The sequence below is a fragment of the Sciurus carolinensis genome, chromosome 16 (genome assembly GCF_902686445.1).
Source record: "Sciurus carolinensis chromosome 16, mSciCar1.2, whole genome shotgun sequence".
Taxonomy (NCBI): Eukaryota; Metazoa; Chordata; class Mammalia; order Rodentia; family Sciuridae; genus Sciurus; species Sciurus carolinensis.
In genome coordinates, this window is record NC_062228.1 from 66,759,066 (window position 1) to 66,781,221 (window position 22,156).

The 22,156-nt window shown below is 52.9% G+C and overlaps 1 protein-coding gene across 1 annotated transcript; it reads left to right on the forward strand.

Annotated features, from left to right (window-relative positions):
• Positions 1-7,739: 7,739 nt before the first annotated feature.
• Positions 7,740-18,312, forward strand: Zscan18 (zinc finger and SCAN domain containing 18). The gene is made up of 7 exons (XM_047528376.1): positions 7,740-7,818; positions 12,951-13,517; positions 14,018-14,158; positions 14,867-14,967; positions 15,185-15,287; positions 15,776-15,868; positions 16,700-18,312. The coding sequence occupies exons 2-7, from the start codon at positions 13,085-13,087 to the stop codon at positions 17,275-17,277; spliced, it is 1,449 nt and encodes a 482-aa protein (XP_047384332.1). The 5' UTR covers positions 7,740-7,818; positions 12,951-13,084; the 3' UTR covers positions 17,278-18,312.
• Positions 18,313-22,156: the final 3,844 nt, after the last annotated feature.

Consider the following 22,156-nt stretch of genomic DNA (forward strand, 5'->3'; position numbering starts at 1 on the left):
GCACCAAGCCACAGAGTGGAGGCACTCAGGTTTATTACTCTGGCTCCCAGAGGAGTTTCTACTCTGAAGTCTGAGCCCAGCTCTTGGTTCTCAGTGTCTTTTATGTAGTGAGACTTCCCGCTCAAGCAGCCCAGACTCCTCCCTGTCCCCAACTTCTCCCACTGTAGTTCCACAAGCAAGGCGGCAGTTAGCAGGAGTTGTTAGAGATAAAAAAAAAATGAAAGAAACATCTGCTGCTTCAGTTCTTTGTTTTCCATATGAGGTGATACATATTTCTAGTTAGGCATTCTGCTTTTGTACTACAGAGTTGCAGCAATGTAGTAACTGAGTTGTGCCAGGCTGAGGTTGATCCTGATGGCCTCATCTTTTTCTCTGCTCTGAGGAAAACTCTATCACAAAATGACCACCCAGCCGTTAGATGTAAGTGTTCTGAGCTGTGATGTTTTCTGGAGGCAGAGTGTAGTGAATGCATCATTAACTGATAACATTTGTCAACTTGCCGTGGGCTTGTTGGTACATAAACCCATTGTAAGTTGTAGAAGTTAGTCCTGATATGGAACCCTGAGGACTCAACCCATTTAATTTCTTCTAAATGTGTTTGTTTTACATTTTAACATTTCTGAAATTAGGTTAGTCAGTGACTTGATTTAAATTTTCAAGCTTTTCTCTTACTAGCACATAAAATGTCTTAGCCTCACTTCTGTCTTGGATTTGAAGAAGCAGTGGCACAGGGCGGAGGGACTGAGTGACCAGTGAGTCATCCATTTGAGGACTCAAGGGAAAGGCGGTGCTGGAGGGTCACAGTTAACATGGGCTTCTCTGAGGTCAGCACAGTGCTTAGTCCAAAGCTTCATGGTGACCTTGGCTTTGCCATCCCACCTTGTGGATATTGTGTTACCTGATTTCTTCCTTGTGGCCTTTGTCAGCTGTCATGTTAGGATTTTGTTGCAAGATTGAAAGTGCTGGAAATGTGAAGGGAAGCACACAGCACAGAAGCGTGTGTAGGATCTGAGCTGTCTTCTTAAGGAGGGAGACTCTGTCCTTCCGGGGCTTGTGTGGAAGCATCTTCAGGGTTAGTGTAGTGTGTGTGCACATGTGTATTCTTGGGTGCATTTGGGCCTTTTGTTTATAAAAGAGAACAGTGTGCCCGATAGCTAATAGTACTCATTTAAATAGTAAATTCCTATCTTAGAAGGCCTATATAGGAACTCCAGTTATAATTAAAGAAAAAGAAATGGTGTAAAATTGTATGAAAACAAAATAGAGAATCCAGGAATAGACCCACAGATACACTCCCAGTGTTATGGGCGCAACTTAAGAACAGAGCGATCACCACTGAGAAGTCCAAATCTGAGAAGTCTTTATTAAGCCGGCCGGCTGACTGTCTCACACAATGCCCCCAAAAAATGGCTATTGGGAGAACAGCCCCAACCACAGGGTTGTAGGGGTTCTTATACCAAAAATCACATTAATCATAAGTGTCTGTTGCTGTGATTCGAAATTACACACTAACATCATGAGATCATCGACAGAGGGGGAAGTGGGTCAAAATGACCCTTACCTAGGTACAAACTAAAGAATGGTTGCTAACATCCACACATCACTGTTCACATGGTACATTGTTTAGGAGCAATTTTTTACTACATAGGAGTTGCCATTGTATATTATTAAGTATGTCACACCAAGTAACTGATGATGGGCACAGAGGCGGGTACGTAACATGGAGTCTCAGAGCAACATGGAGTCTGCTTAGTCATTTCCCCCAGAGTCTGGCCTGTAACATGCTCATGGTGCCAGGTCTGTCAGCCCATCACACCAGCAATTTTTTTTTTTTTTTTTTTTTTAAGTACTGGGACTTAAACCCAGGGCTTCCCCATGCTAGGCAAGCTCTGTACCACTGAACTACATTCCTGGCCCTTTAGAATTTTTAATTTAGAGACAGGCCTTGAACTTGTGATCCTCTAGCCTCTGTCTCCTGAGTTGCTGGGATTGTAGGGCGTGTACCAGCAGATTTTTTGATAAAGGAACAAAAGCACTTTGATGAAGATTGCTTTTCAACTAATGGTGCTAGAGCAACTGGGCATTTGTGGTTTAATGAGACCCATTTTGTCTTTGTCCCTGTTAGCTGACACAGAGCTACTGGCATTGGCATTTCTTCATGGGAGAAGCCCTTAGAACTGCACTGGAGTTTTGTTAGTGAGATGTCTTGGGTGGGGTGCCTACCTAGTGTCAGGATGGGTGCTGGTTGAGAGCCCCCTGAGATTCGGAGCTTCTGGGTTGGTGAACACATTGTGTGCTCTGAGGGCATGTCAGCTAAACTTTTTCCTGTGTATTTCTTCTATTTAGCTGCCCCTGATTTGTACCCTTTGTAATAAACTGGTAAATATAATTGTTTTCCTATGTTCTGTGAGTTCTAGCAACTTCTTAAACCTGAGATGGGGACCTCGGGGCCCCTAGTACAAGGGTGGGTAGCCTGTAGCTAGACACAGTGACTCATGCCTGTAATCCCAGTGACTCAGGAGGCTGAGGCAAAAGGATCACAAGTTCAAGGCCAGTTTCAGTAATTTAGCGAGACCCTATGCAACTCAGCAAGACCCTGTCTCAAAAGAAAAAATAAAAAGGGCTGGGGGTGTGGCTCAGTGGTTAAGTACTCCTGGGTTAAATTCTCAGTACTCCCCCACCTCCCCAAAAATGGTGGGAAGTAGGTAGCTTGTGGAGTTTGAAACGGGACTGAGGCTTTGCTTTCCAGCTTGCGCTGATTCTGGGTAGAGTGTGTGAAAAGGATTGAACACTTGGACACCCAGTGAGTGTTTAAAATTGTTGGTTTTGGAACAAACTATTCATTTGTGTAGAGAACAAGACACCTCAGCAACCATAGTGGAAAAATGAACCTCAACGTAAACCTTAAGTGTTACTCAAAAATGAAATTGGTGATGGACTTAAATGAAAAAGGTAAGACTACTGTAAAACTTTTAGGAACTATATAGGAGGAATCCTTCAAGACTTAGGACTAGACAGTTGTTAAAATTGACACCTAACGCATGATCCATAAAAGGAAAAATAGCTAGTGGTTGTCATCTAAGTTAAAATTCTTTGTTGTGCTAGAGAGCCTGTTAAGGCAACAGACTAGGAGATGTTGTTTCCAAAATATATAACTGGTAAAGAACTTAAGTTTAGATTAGGGGTCAGAAAACAGGATGGTAGGGCACTAACCCAGTGTGTGAGTCTCCAGTACCAGAAGAAGAAAACGGTAAATCAAGTCCCAAGTATTTATCAGTCTGCTACTTGAGTTCATCGCTTTGTCACTTGAAAAGACCCTGAACTAGAATTTTTCATGGCTTCCAAAGATGACAAGGATGATATAAACAACAGTACTGAATCAAAGAAAAGTGGAAAAACAAAACATTGACATAAGTTTTCTAAGAAAGAATTGCAAGAACTTCATGAAATATTTACACGGACTCCTTACCCGGACTTTACAACAAGAGAAGAACTGGCTGTAAAATTCCATTGTCCAGTGCATGTAATTAACAACTGGTTTCAGAATAATAGAGCCCGACTTTCACCTGAAGAGAGGCAAAGAATATTTGCTATGTGGAAACAACAAAATTACCAAGTCCAAACCCGTCAACCTTTAAGCAACCAGGCTGAGGCTCCCAGCTATACCACTGAGCAGAGTTTCTTCTGTGACCAGAAAGTTCTGACAGGCATAGCTGGTGGCTCAACTCTGGATAAACAAGAGGTCACCAGTGAACAGATGTGCTCAAGCTGCTTCTGTCTGTGGAAGCAAGGGCTTCCCAGTCCACAGTTGTGCTCCAACTGCTCCTCTCGGAAGACAAGAGATTTTCTGTCAACACATGGACTCCAGTTGCTACTCTCTGGGAACAAGGGTTTCTCGGTCCACAGGTGTGTTCCAGCTGCTCTTTTCTGAAGACACAAGGGCTTCCTTGCCAACAGGTGGGCTACAACACCTCCATGGTGGCAGGCACTGGAAATCAACCAGGCTATACTGTGGAGTATGGAGATGACACAGAAAGTGGGCCTTTTGCTAACAGTTTCGGGATGTAGTTCAGCATATGCCTTCATCCTTCTATGTCTTCTGTGCAGCCTTTTGACAAGAATGGGAATGAGATCAAAGAAAGCCAGGATGCCAGTTCCTCCCTTTGGCATTATGCTCGCAGTGAGCATAATGAAGTGAGGCAGTGGGAAGAGGAGGACCACTGTCCTTGCCCAATATCACAAGATCAGCAGCTGAAGTGGAATGTCAGCTGCAGCAGCATCAACCCCTCAGAATTCTCAAGCAGATGCTATTCCACCAACAGCTGCCAGTGGACCAGTCATAGGGATCTAGGGCAGCAGCTGCCCTCCCCTTAGTTGCACCTGCAGGGTCAGTTTCCTCAAACTCATGGAAAGTCCCTGTTCACTCAGCTGCAGCCAGTGCCTCCCCTAATGGTTGACAGTTCACTATCATCACCTCTGGGGCAATATATGAAGCAAGGGACTTCAGAGCAACCCCGACAGCAGCTCTGGGATGAAGGGTCTACAGGAGCTCACCTCAGGGAAAAGGGAATGCAGAACCAAGAAGTAGTGCCAAATAGGCCAGCTCCCAGTCACTCACACAGCAGGCCAAGCCCTCTCCAGAAGCATCCACATAAGAAATAAAATAGCAATTAAAAAAAAAAAAAACTGTCTTTAGGGTTTTGTTTTCTTCTGATCGAGACACAGCCTTCTCAGGTGTTAAAGTCATATACTTTCTTTTTTACTTTTTTATTAAACCCCAATTTTTTTCTTTTTTAATTTAAATTTTTATTTTTACAGACTGCATTTTGATTCATTGTACACAAATGGGGTACAACTTTTCATTTCTATGGTTGTACACAATGTAGATTCACGTCATTTATGTAATCATACATATACATAGGGTAATACCGTCTGTCTCATTCTATCTTTCCTTCCCCCACCCCCTCTCATCCCATTTTCCTCTACACCATCCAAAGTTCCTTCATTCTTCTCTTCCCCCTGCCACCCACCCTTGTTATATATTGTCATGCACTTATCAGAGAAAACATTTGACTTTGGTTTTTTGGGCTTGGCCTGTTTCACTTAGCATGATATTCTCCAACTCCACTTGCCAGCAAATGCCATAATTTTATTCTTTATGGCTGAGTAAAAATTCCATTGTGGGGCTGGGGAGATAGCTCAGTCGGTAGAGTGCTTGCCTTGCAAGTACAAGGCCCTGGGTTCGATTCCCGGCACCACAAAAAAAAAAAAAAAAATTCCATTGTGTATATATGCCACAGTTTCTTTATCCATTCATCAGTTGAAGGGCATCTAGGTTGGTTCCATGGTCTGGCTATTGTGAATTGATCTGCTGTGCACATTGATGTGACTGCATCACTGTAGTATGCTGATTTTAAGTTCTTTGGGTATAGACCAAGGAGTGGGATAGCTGGGTCAAATGGTGGGAAAGCCACATAGTTTCAAGTGGCCTCAAAAAGCCTGACCTACAGCATGGCGTTCAAAACCAAACAGCTCGAAGGTAGCAAGAGTAGCCTGCAAAGAACAGCAGGTGCAAAAGTCTAAAACATTTTCCCTTCAGGGTTCTCACCCAGCCTCTACTAAGAATCTAGCATCTAGGGGTAGAGGAATGGGTAAAGGTTGATAAATGGGTACTAAATTATAGTTAGAAGTTTTGGTGTTATGGTGCACCAAGTGATGACCATAGATGACAATAATGTATATTTCAAAAAAGCTAGGAAGAAAAAACTTTGATTTCATCATAAGGAAATGATAGACAGGCATGGTGGCACGCACCTGTAATCCCAACAGCTCTGGAGGCTGAGACAGGAGAATTGGGGGTTCAAAGTCAGTCTCAGCAATTTAGTGAGGCCCTAAGCACCTCAGCAAGACCCTGTCCCTATATAAAATAAAGGCCTGGGGATGTGGCTCAGTGGTTAGGCACTACTGGGTTCAATCCCTGGTTCCAAAAAAGAAAAAAGGTACGTTTCAGGAAATAGGTATGTTTACACCAATTTAAACATCAGTGTACACTGTATCAAAACATCATACGGTGCCAGGTGTGGTGGCACATGCCTGTAATTCCAGCAATTTTTGAGGCCAGCCTCAGCAATTTAGATCCTATCTCAAGATTTTTAAAAAAGTGCTGGGAATGTAGCTCAGTCATAGAGATCCCCTGGATTTGATCCTCTGTACCAAAACAAAACAACAACAACAACAAAAATGGTAACATAAATAGGCACAAATTATATGTATCACTTTTTTAAAAAATAAGATTTTGACATCTATGCTAATGAGTAAGATTGACTTCATTTATTCCCTTGTTAAATGTTTGAAATTTGACGTGTCTATCAGGGTCTGACATCTTTATAAGATTTTTGAGTCCTGATTCCATACTTTAGATGACTATAAGACAGTCATTTCTCTTTAGTTTTTTTTATCACAATTGAGGTTTTATTGCACACTGTACATAAAATAAAAACTTATCCTTTTAAACATTTAAAAAAAAAGAACTTAAGTTTGCATATATAAATACCTCAAAATATTTTTTTTAAATCAGAAAATGGGCAAAAGAATTGCTCAGGTATTGCACTGAAGAGGATACACAGATGACAAGTAACCAAGAAATACACTCAACATTATTAGCCATTAGGGAAATGTAAATCAAAACCAAGGTGAGATTTCACTACACAGAATGGCTAAAATATGTGATAACACCAAATGCCAGTAAAAATGTGGAGAAACTGATTCATAGATATGTTGGTGATGGGAATGTAAAATGGTCCAGCTACTTTGGAAGAGTATGGCAGTTTTTTATTTTTTTTATTATTTAATTTTTAAACAACACTGATGTACATCCTAGAGGTTGCATTTTTATGCATTTATCCCCCAAAAGTCAACACACAAACCGTTCATGAATGTCCATAGAACCTTTATTTCTAGTAGCAAAATATTGAAAACTCAATGTCCTTCAGCCAAGGGAGTAAAAAATCATTGTATACTATTGAGTACTACTAAATAAAAAGGAACAAACTGTTGACGCGCACTGAAGATCCCAGGTGAAACACCTCCAGTGAACAGTCAGACTCAGTTACATTTTCATGACAACCGGTAGAGACAACCTGCACCTGGGACTACACAAGGCGGCGTGGGTGGGGAAGGTCTGACTAAATGCCCAGCGGGCAGCGGAACTAATCTTTGTCCCGATTGTGTTATATGAGGTAAAATTCTCCACTGAATAAAAAAAAGGTGCTGTTGTACGTAGACAAAAAGTACACACAGTGAAATACTGTTCGGAGCAACATGCAAACTCGCTCCAGGTGAGCGGGCGACATCCTCGTCAGCTGTCTGCGGCACACGCAAGGCAAGCGGCTTCCTACTCCGGCCCTCCCGGCCCGCCGGAGTGGCGTCGCTCTGGGACTGAGCGCTCCGACCGCGGCTCGGTGCGTGGGCTCTCTGTGTGTGGCGCCCCGGCTCTTCTGGTGGCTGACGCTCCCAGCGACATTCTTCTACCCCCATCTTTCCCGGTCTTTTGTCTCCGCCTCTCAGATTTCAGGTGGTCCGGAGCGCTTAAATAGCCGTTCGTTTGCCAGTTGCCATGGTATCGGAAGTGACGCAGGCGCAAGGGGAGGGGCGATGCGAGAGAGCCCTGCTCTGATTGGCTGGCTCCTGTCGCGATGCCGCCCCACAGCATTATGGGGGGGGGGGCCCCGCAGTCCGCCGCGCGCACGCGCGGAGCCGCGGCGGCCATCGCGGTGCTGTTTGGGGCGCTGGGGCCCTCCTAGCTTCGCTGCGCAGCAGGTGGGTCCGGCCGCCGGGCTGCGCTCTCCAGAGCCTTCTGTAAACGTCGGGTCCATGTGCTGCGCCGCGGGGAGGGGGCCGGGCGCTAACCCGAGCGGCAAGGGGATAAGTGCTGTCGGGGTGGGCGGGCGGGGGCCCTCGGGTGCGAGCGCGACCCCCGAGCGTCGTGCTCGGGCGGGAGGGCGGGGCCCTCGGGTGGGAGCGCGACCCCGGAGCGTCGTGCCCGGGCGGGAGGGCGGGGCCCTCGGGTGCGAGCGCGACCCCCGAGCGTCGTACCCGGGCGGGGCCCTCGGGTGCGAGCGACTCCCGAACTTGGGGCTGGGGCGGGGCCCTCGGGGCGGGAGTGTGGTGGGGATGGACTGCGGCCCTGGGTGCCTGAGTGGCGCAGGGAAGGGGCGGATTGAGAGGCGTGGGCGGATGAGGGGTTGGAGGCACTCGCTCCCTGCTGGGTGTTGGAATTGGGTAGGGTGGAGGGCAGAGTCCCCCAGGAGGGGGCAGTTGGAAGTGGGCAGTGTGCAGCTGGAGGGCTGGACCGTGCCTGTCCTGGGTGTCTGCGAGATGCAGGGCTAAGGGTGCGCCTGGTTGAGGGGAAGGCAGGCTGAGGCACTCCGGGTGGGAGTGGGGAAGGGGTGCAGAGTTCTGGGGGTGAGTCCCCTGTACCCAGGGTACATGCTAGTTGCTCTGGGGTGGCGTCTGCCCTGCCAGGGGCGGGCGCTGACTCGCACGTGTCCAGATACCTGCTTGTCCCCATCCTCCTTCAGGTGGGTTCTGCTTGAATTAAGTGCCATCCTCCCGCCAGGGACCCCTTTTTTGGGAAAGAAGGTTCCCAATCTGGGCACTAATCTAGGGACTTGGGGTGGGATGGAGAGCATCAGTCTTTCAGATGCTATCCTTTGAGGGGCAGCAGGGGGAGCCAGGCACCACTGAGGACTGTTTGTTGTTGTTTTTCCTTTAGGTCTTAACTTTAATAGGAGGATTCTAAGTAAATGTTGTAGAACACTCCCAGTGTATTTTTGCCCAACGCGCCTGTGCTTTGTCCTTTGTCCTCACCTCCTGTCCTCCTTCCTTCTCGCTCCACCCTCCTCTGCAGAGTCCCCTCTCTTGTGTGTCTCTGCTTTCCCTGACCCCTCCTCTCCACTCTCTGCCTGCTGGGGAGGGCTGTTTGGAGGTCAGGTGGGATCTCACAGCAGTCTGGACTGACCTCTGTCCTCTCCTATCCCGACATGCCGGGTAGAACCCCTGTAGCATTGAGTTGGTCTCCTTCTGATCCTTGGGTATGTTGCTTCTTTGGTATTTCTGACCCCGAGGCTCGGGGAAGCCCAGGGCAGTTGTACAGTACCTTTGGTTCTGTGTGACCCGCCAGAGAAAGGGTGTTCTTTGAGGGGCCGCAGAAGGCAGTGGAGTGCTCGCGGTGAGCCCCTACTCCATGTGTTTTGTTTTGAAGGTACATTCCCCCTTTACGGTGCATAAGTCATCTGTGGGCGAGTCCAGGGAGAGACCCAGTGAGGCTGGTGTCCTTCCATGGCCCCCAGCCCTGTGGCTATGACAACTGGTACAGGGGCATTATTTTGACAGGGCCCTGAGAGCAGTGGCGGGTGTGGTAGGGCTTGCTAGACTGAGCATGGAGGGAGAGCCTAATAGAGGGCCTGTGGTGAGGATCCCCAGGTGCTTAGAGTTCTGGGGAGGCACCTAGGGCTCTGCCCAGCCCAGGGCACTGCGAGGCCTCCACCACGGCTGGCCCCTCTGACCCTCGCACTTGCCTGCTGCCCCAGGAGGTGAATGAGGATGCATGTCTAACCCTGAGGTAGAGGAGGAGACCTTCTAGCCCACCAAGTCCTAGGTTTCCACTTCTGTGAACACTTCAGTGAGTGGACTCAGGTGGATTAAAATAGGTCGGCATTTGTGATCTACAGCTTACGTTATTGTTTTAAGTAACATCATAATTATCATACCGTCATGTATATTTTATGCTATATTTAAGTTTTTATAGGTGTTACACATCCAGGATGAGGGGACAGAATGGATTAAGCAAATTTCTGAGCTCAGTAATTTAAAAAAATTATTATTTTTTTAGTTTTAGATGGACTCAGTACCTTTAATTAATTAAGTTTTTACATGGTGCTGAGGATGGAACCCACTGCCTCACACATGCTAGGGAAGTGCTCTACCACTGAGCCGCAGCCCAGCCCTCAGACATTGTTTAGAAATGAAGCCAGGTGCGGTTGCGTATGCCTGTAATCCCAGTGGCTCTGGAGGCTAAGGCAGGAGGATCATGAGTTCAAAGCCAGCCTCAGCAACTCAGCAAGACCCTGTCTCTAATTAAAAAAAAAAAAAAAAAAAAAAGGGGCTAGGGATGTGGCTCAGTGTTTAAGCACCCCTGGGTTCAATTCCCAGTACAAAAAAAAAAAGAAAAAGAAAGACATGGTTGAATTGATAAGAAACATTAGAGCATAATGTGTGGTCAGAGACTGAAGTGAAGAGAGGCACAGATGGGGACAGTGGCAGGATGGAGGGTGGCAGCTCATGAATTATCTAACAGAAAAGGTCAGAAAAAAAAATGGAAAGGCAGGCAGTTTACCCACCCACAGAGATGAGGGTGTTGTGAGAAAGTGCTGAACTACGAAGTGGGGTGCTGTGTTCTGTGGGTCCTCAGTGCAGGAGGCAGAGAAGGGACCCGAGGAAGGGCACCTGGTGGGCACTGCCATAGAGGGTGGTGTATAGTAGGGCAAGGATGGTAATGGGATGGCCATGTTACGTGTGGTGGTGGTGATGGTGATGGTGGTGACTATGGTGATGGTGGTGGTGATGGTGATGGTGGTAACTATGGTGATGGTGGTGGTGATGGCGATTGTGGTGGTGATGGGATGGCCATGTTACACGTGGTGATGGCGATGGTGGTGGTGATGGTGGTTTTGGTGGCCAGGGTCTTTTTTCTTGAGGGAAATGGAACTTGTATGGGATGTTTTCTTACAGCACTTAGAATTCTGGCCTTAATCTGTAAATGCTCTTTGCTGGCATTGGGAATGGACTCCAGGGCCTTATACACTCCAGGCAAATGCTCTACCACTGAACTACATCCGCAGCCCTGCCCCCCTTTTTTTTTTATTTTTATTTTGAGGCATGATCTTGCTAAGTTGCCTGGGCTGGCTTCAGCCTTGAGGTCCTCCTGCCTCAGCCTCCCTAGTAGCTGGGAGTACAGGTGTGCACCAGTGTGCCTGGCTTTTCTTCTTTTTTAAAAACATCTTTATTCAGATATAATTTATGAAACATAAAGTTCTCCTTTTTAAAGTGAACTGTTGATTGGTTTTTAGTGATTCAGAGTTGTGCAGCCATTACCAGTTAATTTCAGTACATTTCACCCCAAAAAGAAGTCCTATAACCATTAGTGGTCATTTCCTGCCTGGAAAGTCACATCCTCATAAACCACTGATCCACTTCTGTCTCTGCATTCACCTCCTGGAAGCTGCTCAGTAGAGTCCAGCAGCCCTGCACCCAGCCAACAGGCCCCTGTTCCTGTCTGCTGGTGGAAGAGTACCTGAACAGACCAGCTCGGCTGAGCGGGCAGCAGCACGGGGTCAGCAGCAGCCCGCAGCGGGGCTTCCTCTGTGACTGGGACGCTGAGAGAGCGTTCCTGCTCCAGCCGTGCTGGTGTGAGGTCTTCTTGAATTCCTGGAAGGACGCGCCTGGAAGGAAAGTGGTTGTCCCCGTGGTCCACCAGGGCGGCTTTCTGCGTCCTCCCACGTGGGCTGGCCGCTGTCTGCCTGTCCTGGTGACGTCAGCGAGGTCTTCCTCCTGTTGGCTGTGGTCTTCAGGCCCCGGTCCCGGAGGAGTGGGCCATGGGAGGACATGCAGGCCCAGGCCAGTGTGGCCTGCCATCTCCAGCTTGGCCATCATTGGCCAGCAGGTTCAGTTAGGTGGCTTCACCTGAGGTCCTGGGTTCTGGCTTCTGGCTTCTCTTGAAGGATTCGCCGTGTCCTGTGGCAGCTGCCCCTCTGTACTGAGGAGTTAAGGGGGAGGGGACGACTGGTCAGACCCACGTCTCATCTTGTCCTTCTGCCCTGCCATCCCCACTCCTAGCCAACTTGTGATGACTCTCACCTGGTATCTGCAGAGCTGTCCACTTCCAGAGACAGACGTGGGCTGCCCGTGCCTACTTTATATCTAAGTGTTATTTTAGGTTTCTCGTTGTTTCAATGATAGGAGGAATCCCAACACCTCTCCCCTCCATATTATTGGGAGGTTAAACCCATAATGCTTCCTCCCACTCCCCCATCCTATGATTGAACCTGGGTCTCACACGTGCTCGGCAAGCACTTTTCCTCTGAGCTGCGTCCCCAGACCTTTTATTTTGAGAAAGGGTAATAACTCCTAAATTGCACAGGCTGGGGTTACTGGTGTGCATTTCAGTGCCTGGCTCATAGTGGTATTGTTACGTGTTAAACAGACCAGCAGTTCAGTCTGACGTCATGTGACCTGCATGTGTGTATGACCCACATAATTGAAGTGAGTGGGGGTGTTTTGGGGAGGTACTGGGGATTGAACTCGGAAACACTCGACCCCTGAACTACATTCCAGCCCTAGTTTTGTATTTTATTTAGAGTCAGCATCTCACTGACCCTGCCTCGAAATCCTGCCTCAGCCTCCTGAGCGCTGGGAGGCTGGTTGTAGGAGTGCACCACCGTGCCCCACTGCGAGTGGTGTTTGAAGGCGTTTATAGTCAGGGTCAGAACTGAGGCTGTCCAGTAATCCTTATTTGTCTTACTCATGACTGGTTTTTTAAAATGTCCTGGTAGTATCCGTGTGTACTCTGCCCTTCCCACTTTTAGTTTTTAATAAATACAAAACTGGAGTTCAGCTGATATCTGACAACAGATTGGGTTGGGATTGTGGCTCTGGGGCACAGCACAGCACCTGCCCGGCATGTGTGAGGCCCTGGGTTTGATCCTCAGCACTGCATATGAATGGATGAATGAAATAAAGGTGTCATGTCTGTCTGCAACTAAAAAATCATTAAAAGGCCCACGCAGAGTGCTGGACACAGCCGGTGGGGGCCTGGCGGCCGTGTTGTGCCCAGACACGCTTTGTTGCTGGTTCAGGTCGCTGCAGGGTGGTCTCTCTGCCGTCCTCTGCAGGTGCCGGATCCTGTCACCGGCTGCGTCCCTGGGACCCTGGCATTGCTGCTGTCCTCCGCAGAGGCAGTCACCTTTCCTGGCCCCCTCGCCCCGGCGCCTCAGCCCTCGGCTCCACGCAGTCCTGTTGCCAGTGCATGTCTGGGAAGATGCTGCCTCTGGAGAAGGTGTTGGCCTCCCCCCGAAGCTCCCCGACCCCCCCAGAAGTGCCCACAGAAGGGTCTGCAGACACGGATGGGTCTGTAGACACGGTCCAGCAAGAGGAGCCTGAGACCGTCCCTGAGAGGACCCCTGCAGACCTCGAGTTCTCCCGCCTGCGCTTCCGGGAGTTTGTCTACCAGGAGGCGGCCGGGCCCCACCAGACCCTGGCCCGGCTTCACGAGCTGTGTCGCCAGTGGCTGCGCCCCGAGGCCTGCTCCAAGGAGCAGATCCTGGAGATGCTGGTGCTGGAGCAGTTCCTGGGCATCCTGCCCGACAGGGTCCGCCCCTGGGTGGTAGCCCAGTACCCTGAGAATTGCAAGAAGGCGGCCTCTCTGGTGGAGGGCCTCACGGACGTCCTGGAGGAGCCAGGTGAGGCTGCCGCCCAGAGGAAACGGAGCGGCTGGGGAGGGCAGGAACCTGTGGTGTAGAGATCAGACCCAGCCACAGGTGTGCAGAGAGTCGTTGCCCCACATGGAAGAGGCATAGGAACAAGCAGCCCTGAGTTGGAGAGGCTGTTTCTCAGTCAGCAGGGATCCAAGTTCCTGCTATTCTGCCCACTACCATTTCCATCAGGGTTGCCTCATGGTCTGGGACAGCTGCTTGGGCTCCTGCCCTTACTTCTACTTTCCAGATGTTAGGAAACAGGAGAAATGGAGGGCAAAGGCAGTGACCAGCCTCATAAAAACTGGGTAAATATTCTGGGTGTATCGCTGGCTAGAGATCTCATCTCTCCAGGTCTGAGGGATGGGTGGTGATGGGGCCCAGGAGCCCATGGGCTTGGGCCAGAACCCTGTGTCCATGCCTGGCCCTCCCCAGAGTCTGGCTGTCAGCCTGTGTCCTGACTGCTTGCTGCTCTTGGTTGTGAACAGGGATGCTGTTGTGTTCCCCGGCTGGGTCGTCTTCTGGTTTGAGTGAGGGAGTATATGAGAGGCACCCCGACCCCCTGCTGCTACCAGGTGGGCTAGGAAGCCCCAGAGACCTTGAGGATATCCCAGTGCCTCCCGATACTCGTGAGTGACCAGCTGGGTCTTAGGCGGGGAGGGAGCCAGAGGGAGGCCAGGGAGAGGGGCGTCAAAGTCCGTTGTGCAAGCGGGACCCGTCCCGCACGTCCTCGTGAACAAGAGGTGAAGGAGCACTGATCTGTAAGGAGAAAAGCGATCTCTCGCAGGGCACGGTGGTGGCACACACTGGTGCTCCCGTGGCTCGGGAGGCCTCGGAAGGAGGATTGCAAGCTAGAGACCAGCCTCAGCAACTTAGCAAGACCCTGTCTCAAAATAAAAGACGCAGAGGGCTGGGGATGTGGCTCGGGTTAAATGCCCTGGCCGGGTCCCAGTACCTCCTCCTGCCCTCTGAAAGCAGGGTCCCTGTGTGTCCCCGCCTGCCATTCTGCGCATCACGCCTGTCTGCAGAAGGTCGGCTGCCAGTCTCCCTGCTGCTCACAGCGCGGTCCTCCCAGGCAGTGCTGGGTGGGCCGGGCTGCAGACAGGTTCCGCCGTGCGCTGTTCTGGCGCCTGTGGTGCCAGGTGCACAGTGCCTGCCAGCCCTCCTCTGACCGCTGCCTGAGGCCCCTGCCCCTCTAGGGGGCATCAGAGAGCACTGCCTTCTTCATGCTTGAGCTGGCGTTTTGGGGGTCGCTGTGCTCTGTGGGGTGCAGGCCTGTGTGGGAGGCCGTGAGTCCACCTGTCCTGGAGACGCAGGAGCCGTGTTTGTCTCCGCAGCGCTGCCGTGCCTTCTCCCGGCCTGGCCTGCCCTGGAGCCCATGCTCCTGGACCAGGGGAGCTCTGGGGGAGAGAAGACTGAGGCCAAAGCCGAGCGGACGGTAGGTGGGCCTCGGGCGCTGGGCGGGCCTGCCCGGTCCCTCAGCCTGCTCTTCCTGGCATTAGCACCCTCCCATAGCGAGGGTTGGGCCCGGGTGCTGAGACGCCTGTTCTGCGCAGGCCTGAGGGTGGACCGGGGAGGTGGCTCCACAGTGCAGGGGGTCCCGCCAGACCTGGTCCTGGGCTGACTGAGGCCCTGCTGGACTGCTTGCCGTTCAGCCGTCAGAGTCGTTTCCGGAGGAACCTCTGCACTCGGAGGAGTGGGCCCACCTGGACACTGCAGAGGAGAACCTGAGGAGCTACAGGAAGCTGCTCCTGTGGGGTGAGCCTGCCTCCCGCAGCTGCCCCGTGTGCTCTGTAGAACAGCGGGCTGGGCTTCCCTGGGGACGCTGAGGTGTCTTGAGTCTGGACTTGGGCTCTTGTCAGGGTCCCCCCTCCTGGTCCGCACTTGGGAGTGCTGCCTGGGTCCTGGGTTCCATCGCAGCCCCTGCCTGTGGGACCGCAGCCTCTGAAAGCTCTGAGCCTCACGCCCCCCGCTTCGTGGTACAGAGGGGCTTCTCATCCTTGGGCCTCCTTTGCAGGGAGGGTCCTGGGCCCTGTGTGGTTCTGAGTCTGCCTTTGTTTTCGTTTGTGCACACTGAGCACATGCCCGCCAGTCTGTTCTCACACCTTCAGTCGGGTCCCCAGGCTCCACTCCCTTGGCCCCATGGGCCTCCAGCCTCACCCAGCACACTGTCCTCCTCCAGTTCTCCTTGTTCTTGGGACCCCAGTTCTCCGTGTCCGTGTCTCTTATTGCTTGTTTAACCTCAGGGTACCAGTTTGCCCAGCCCGATGCTGCATCCAGCCTGGAGGCAGAGGAGCAACCCTTGGTGGAAGGCGAGGGGTCAGGAGGCAGCCTCCCAGGTGAGGGCCCTTTAGCAGGTGCGAGCTGGGTGGAGTGGAGGCTGGTGGGGTCCTTGCTCGGGCGTCACTTGCTGCGTGACAGCCGCTGTAAGAGCTGGGCAGAAGAACGGCAGAGCTAACTGTAGGTGTGGGTTGTGGGGCTGCTGGGGTCTTCAGGGTCGCGTTGACCTCTGCAGTCACCCGGGGCTCCCTGGTGGTCTCACCACTACCAGGGGCTTGTCCATGGCTGTTGGCCTCTCCCGGTGCCAGCCGGGCCTCCCCAGCGCAGCTAGGTCTCGGGGGCACACTCGAGTGCAGGTGCTCGCCAGGTCTGTGGGCACAAGGCCTCGCCAGTGTGCAGCACCCGAAGGTGTGGCTCCTGGGGACGGGTCAGGCCCTGCGCAGCCAGCGGGCTTTCCAGGGGGCCGTCTGGTCCCTACCCCCACTCCACAGCTCTGTGGCCTCCATGCCGGTCCTGCAGCCAGGGCGGCTGCTCCCACGGTCCCCTCCCAGCAGCAGGCGGAGGAGGCCTGCGCACCGCCTGCTTGTGCTGGTGGTCTCCTGGCCACTTGGCTGCAAGACAGGAAGGAGGCGCCATTTCTTCCAGGCAGCGGTGAGCTCCGCTGACACCCAGGGTCATCTGAGGAGGGTGGTCCCCTGGGGACGGCCACACACTGCCACGCAGTCGTGTGAGCTTGAGGAGGGCGGCAGAGGCTGCCGGGAGCGCCTGCACCCACGCCCTTCTTCCCTGCTCAGGCCTCTGCGCTCGGGTGTTCATCCCTCGGTTCTGCTTGGGCCGTGTCCAGCCCCGCGTGCTGGCCGTCAGGGCTGCTCATGTGCGGCTTATTTCAGGCGCTGGGAAGCCAGAGGAGGGCACGGAGGACATACGCGAGGCAGGCACCGCGGGTGAGGAAGGTGGCTCGCAGGAAGCGCCGGCAGAGAGGCTGGCGGGGGACGCTCCCGGGGACCCTCCGATGGATACCACCCCAGAGGAGGAGCAGCAGTCCCCGACAGCGCCTGAGGCCGTGGGTGAGGATTCGGGCCGCGTCAGCCCCTCCCAGAAGCAGAGAGCCCTCTGCCCCTCGGAGGACAAGGGCGAAGCACGTCCAGACAGCCCGCAGCAAGGCACCGGGACCAAGCGGCCCCACCCTGAGGACGAGGGTGCCCAGGGCCCCGAGCGTGCCGCCCGCCAGAGCAGCCGCCAGCCTGGGGACACCACTGAGCCTGATGGCCAGGATGAGAAGCCCCCGGCCGGGCAGGACGCGGGCACCTCTGCCTCAGGCGGTCCTGAGGCCGAGGAGCCTGGAGTGTCCGGAGGGAAGCCCTACCCCTGCAGCGAGTGCGGGGAGACCTTTGCGTGGCTCTCCCACCTCATGGAGCATCACAGGAGCCATGGCAGCAAGAAGCTCTGCGCCTGCCAGGGCTGCTAGGAACGCCCTCCGGCCAGCCGGATCAGAGGCCCACGGGAGCCTCTGCACCTGCCCTGCGGCACCACAAGTGAGCTCGCTCCAGCGGGGGTCGGAGGCTTCCTGGTGTGTGGAGGGTGGGCCCGGGGCGTGGACACCAGCCACCACGCTGCGTGTCCTTGAAGTGGCAGTGACTGGCTGGGGCTCCTTCCAGACCTGTGGGGTGGGCTTCCTGCGGTCTTTGGATACACGTCAGCTTGTTTCCTGAGTGGGCGAAGGTGGCCGAGGCAGCCAGAGCAGAAGCCTCCAGGGGAACCCTCAGCATCCCGGCAGGTACTGTCGTGGGCGCCCGCCGACCCAGCCCTGCAGCCAGCCTGCACCGCGGCGTCCGGCTGTGGGCCATGTGCAGTGTCCTCCCTCGGTGTGTGTGATCTGTGGGCACCGTCTCCAAGTCCCCTTCACGTCGACTGCTCCTGTTTGAGCTCCCTGTTGTTCAGGCAGAATTGTTGCCAGATGTTCTGGCCTCTCGTAAGTATGTGATGTCAAAGCAGAAACTTCCCTCGTTCAGCTCACCGTCTGCACCTGTGTGGAGTGGCTTACGAAGACCACGAATCAGCTGGAGCCTGTAGTGCAGGGTTTTCAGACCATGGGTTCCAGCCCATTAGTGAAGCGTGAATTCAAGTTAGTGGGTGGCCAGAGCATCGCTGAGCAGCGGAGTAACTGCAGTGGTCAGTGTGCACCCCAGAGTAAAGGCTGTGTCCCGAGGATGAGAACTGGCCTCCACGTGAAGTCTTACCAGGGGCGATCGCAGCAGGCTGGGCACACCAACAGGCCCGAAGTGTCCGCCTGCCTGAGCACAGGGAACTGGACCCCTTGGGCCAGGTGAGGTGCCCTGATTCTGCGCTTGATCTCAGATTAGAGTGTTGTTTCTGTTGCCTGAGCATAGATGTAACTGCTCCCTGTAGGTAAGGGTGCCTCCTCCTGTCTGTGTCTGAGCCAGCGAGTTGTGACACCCCAAGTCAGAGGCTTGATGTAATAAAGTATTTATTTCTTCACTCATCACCGCTCCTCATCCTGACTGCTGCTGGTGGGAGGGGCCCCGCTTCTCGCTCTGACTCGGGGACCCAGGCTCCATCAGCACAGCACCCCTGGCACATTGCAGAAGCCGAACTGTCCGCTTCCACTCTCTGGTCCTGGGAGAGAAACGAGGCTGGCCCATCGCCCGTACAGGCCCAGAGACCGACTTCTGGCATGGTGCCTGTCTCTGCCAGTTACTGAGCTGGGTTCCCCTCGGCCTGACTCACCTTCACGCCGAGTGTGGTTCTGGCAAGAAAAAAGCCGGAATAGACTTCCAACCCTCATTCCCAGCGTGACCTGTCCACCCAACTCCCGCTGCCCCTGGAGGTCTCAGGCATCCCACTGTCAGGGTCACCGATGACATCTGTCTCCACAAAGCCCAGCTCGCAGTCCGCCTCTGTCTCCTTGGTGGCTGTAGGTGACGGCTTCTGTGTACACTGCTTACCAATCTTTCATTTGAAGTAACTTGAGACGTAAAGGGACAGAGCTGAGAGCAGCACCATGGCCGCGTGCCCCTCGCAGGCCCCACTTACATGCGTACCCCGCCAGGGGCCTTCTCGGGGTGCTGGCCGTGCTGCCCTCCCTGGTCAAGGTGTTTACCTCCTGCTCATCAGAATCCCTCCTCTGATTCCTGCCTGAACCAGTCCTTGCCTAGTGGTCACAAAGTGGCCACTTTCCAGCACCAGCCACCCCTGGCTCTCTGCTGCAAGCCAGCACTCCCTTCTCCCTGGCCACCTGTCTTGTCAGGTGGACTCAGGATTTCTGAACTGCTACATGTTTCCATGCTGGACCCAGGAGCGGAGCCTGTGGTGACCTCAGGCACACCTGCCTTTTTTTTTTTTGGTACCAGGGATTGAACCCAGGTATGCTTGGCCAACAAGCCACACCCCCAGCCCCCACCCTTTTTGTATTTTATTTAGAGACAGGTGTCTGTCTGAGTTGCTTAGGGCCTTGCTAAATTGCTGAGGCTGGCATTACAGGCATGTGACTGTCTTCGAAGAAGGCAGATGTGCTGGGCAACTCGGCAAGACCCTGTCTCTAAATAAAATTACAAAATACAGCTGGGATGTGCTCAGTGGTTAAGTGCCCCTGGATTCAATCCCCAGTACCAAAAAACCAAACCCCAAGGACAGAAGCTCAGAGAACGCAGATTCCCATCCCAAAGGAAAGGTCAGGACAGCTGACCAGAGAGCAGAGTCACCGCTGCTCCTGGCCAGCCTTGTGCTGTGAGCACTGGAAGCGTGGCTAGTGAGAGGCACCGAGTGTAAGTGCACACTAGGTTTCAGACACTGCAGAGGCAAAGTAGCTCGATATGTTTCCATGTTGACATGTCACAATGGTAATGTGGGATGAATAGGGCTAAATATTAGGCTAATTTTAACTATTTCTTTTTTTTGGTGATGCTGGGGATGGAACCCAGGGGTGCTCTACCACTGAGCTACACCCTCAGCCCTTTTAGTGTTTTATTTTGAGACAGTCTCACCAAGTTGCCAAAGCTGGCCACAAACTTGTGATCTTCCTGCCTCAGCCTCCTGAGTAACGAGAATCAGAGGCATGCACGTTGTGGCCCAGCTTCTTGCTTTCGGAATGGAGCTGGAGTATTCAGAGCTACCTAGGCAGCTTGTCTCTGTTGGCCAGCCCCTTTTACCAGCTTTTATAAAGGACAGTGAAAGACGGGTGCAGCCCATGGTAGAGCGCTTGCTTGGTATCCACGAAGCCCTGGGTCCCACCCAGCCCTGCAAGTGACCACAACAAAACTGAAATTAATTCCCTAAAGGCTTTTCACAAGCCACCAGGGAACAGTATTAGAAGACTATTTGCAACACTTTCCCCCAGGCAATTTCAAGTTGACTAGAAATGTACATGCCAGCACAGTAATTAAGAAAATCAAACTGACGCAAGCTCAACTGATGACAGGATCCAAACCAGACAAGGCAAATATTCTCTTTCCCCGTTACTGGGGAACCCAGGGGTGCTCTGCCAGTGAGCCACATTGTCTGCCCTTTTTTACTATTTTCAGACAGGGGCTTGCTAAGTTGCCCAGGTTGATCTTGACCTTGTAATCCTCCTGCCTCCGCTCACTGGGAGCACAGGCTGCATCACTGCCCGCCCGCCCGCCCGCCAGTGCTATTTCCAGTGGCGGCAACAGCCACTGAAAGGTCACAGTTGTCAGGGATACTGCTATTGTTGATCCAGGGTTTAACGAAATACTTGAGCTTTTAAATTAAACATAAAAATAAAAGGTTAATGAACACCAGGATGAAGAACTGATGAAGACACATTTCAGAAAAGGATTCACTTGAACATTTCCCCAGAGAAATCTTACAAAACGAAGTACCGGTGTGAGGTGCTGCTGAGCATGGAGGCAGCGAGGCCAGAGTGCCTCCTCCCTCTGTGAAGCAGCAGCACAGCACTGCCGCCCGGGGCCCCAAGGCCCCGCGGTCCTGAGGTCCCGCAGTGAGAGCTGCAGGAAGGCAGCCAGCTCAGAACCTGAACACTGCTTTCCAACCCCCGCGCACATAAAAGTCAAGTCACAAACGAGAGAACGTGTCAGCGGTTCACAGTATGCTGATACATTGGCACATGGAATTAAAAACCTCTGGGGTTGGCTGTCAAACACCCTGACCAACAACTCACACACAAATCAGCTTTGGACCGTCAGGTGTCCGAGGCGATTCCACAAAGACGCCATTCTCATTTTTGGAACATGCTGCCGTTCTTCAGGAACATCAGTCAACCTGAGCCATTCATAAGCATCCCTTCAAGAATTAATGTGCAACAGCAGCAAATTCTGACTTCATTTGGTTTTCCTACGTGAAAGCTGTGTTGAGTTTCTCGCCCTCTGAACCTCTCTGGTTCAGAACCTGTTGGATCCTTGGACACCCAGCATCACCACATGTGCTCCCCTCTTTTGTAGGTCCCAAGTTGGCGTAGCACTCAAGGGCACTCGAGGCTCAGGGTCCTGTGTGGTCATTCCACGTTTCCCGAAACCTTGCTGGTGCTAGTCCCTTCTGCCTGTGGATCTGGCGCATGCCTGAGGCGGGTGCTGTGTGGCAGCCACATGGCTGGTTTCTTGTGGGAATGAAGAGGCACGTCTGAGGATCAGCTGCGGCTGAGGCTTCCCGGGCCAGCACGCCTGCCGCAGTCTGCCCAGTGTGGGTCCTCTGGGGCCTGGTCAGTGAGCAGCGGTGCCTGCGGCCTTGCTGCACTCCCCGCCCTGTCAGGGCTTCTCCCCGTGTGGGTCCTCCGGTGCCTAGTGAGGTGGTGCTCTGCCGGAAGGTCTTCCCGCAGTCCCGACACCCGTAGGGCTTCTCCCCGGTGTGCGTGCGCTGGTGCTTGGCAAGTGCCGAGCTGTTCCGGAAGCCTCTCCCACACTCGTGGCACGCGTGAGGCCTCTCTCCTGTGTGTGCGCTGTGGTGTCTGACGAGTTCTGAGCACTGACCACAGGCTTGTCCACGTGCCTGGCATCTGTAGAGCTTCTCCTGTGCACTGATTTTCTGTTGGGCACTTGCCTTTGAGTTCAGCTTCCCTCTCTTTCTGGGTACCCTCCACATGTGGGGTTCCTGCTTTTCAGGAGTCACTGGTTGAGTTGGGAGGTCAGGGCTCAGACTCAGGTCTCTCCAGGCCCATTCCTCTGCTGCTCCTGCCCAGGCTGGAAGGCTGCCTGGGACGCGAGGCTGGCTAGTCTCTCAGGACTCCGCTTCCTGGGACCAGCTGTGTCCTCCCCTGGGAATGGCTGCAGACTACCCCACAGGAGTCTCTGCACCAGAACAAAACTGCTGGACAGCTCTTCTGAGGTGCTTTCCTGTGGAGCAGACAGCTCGGT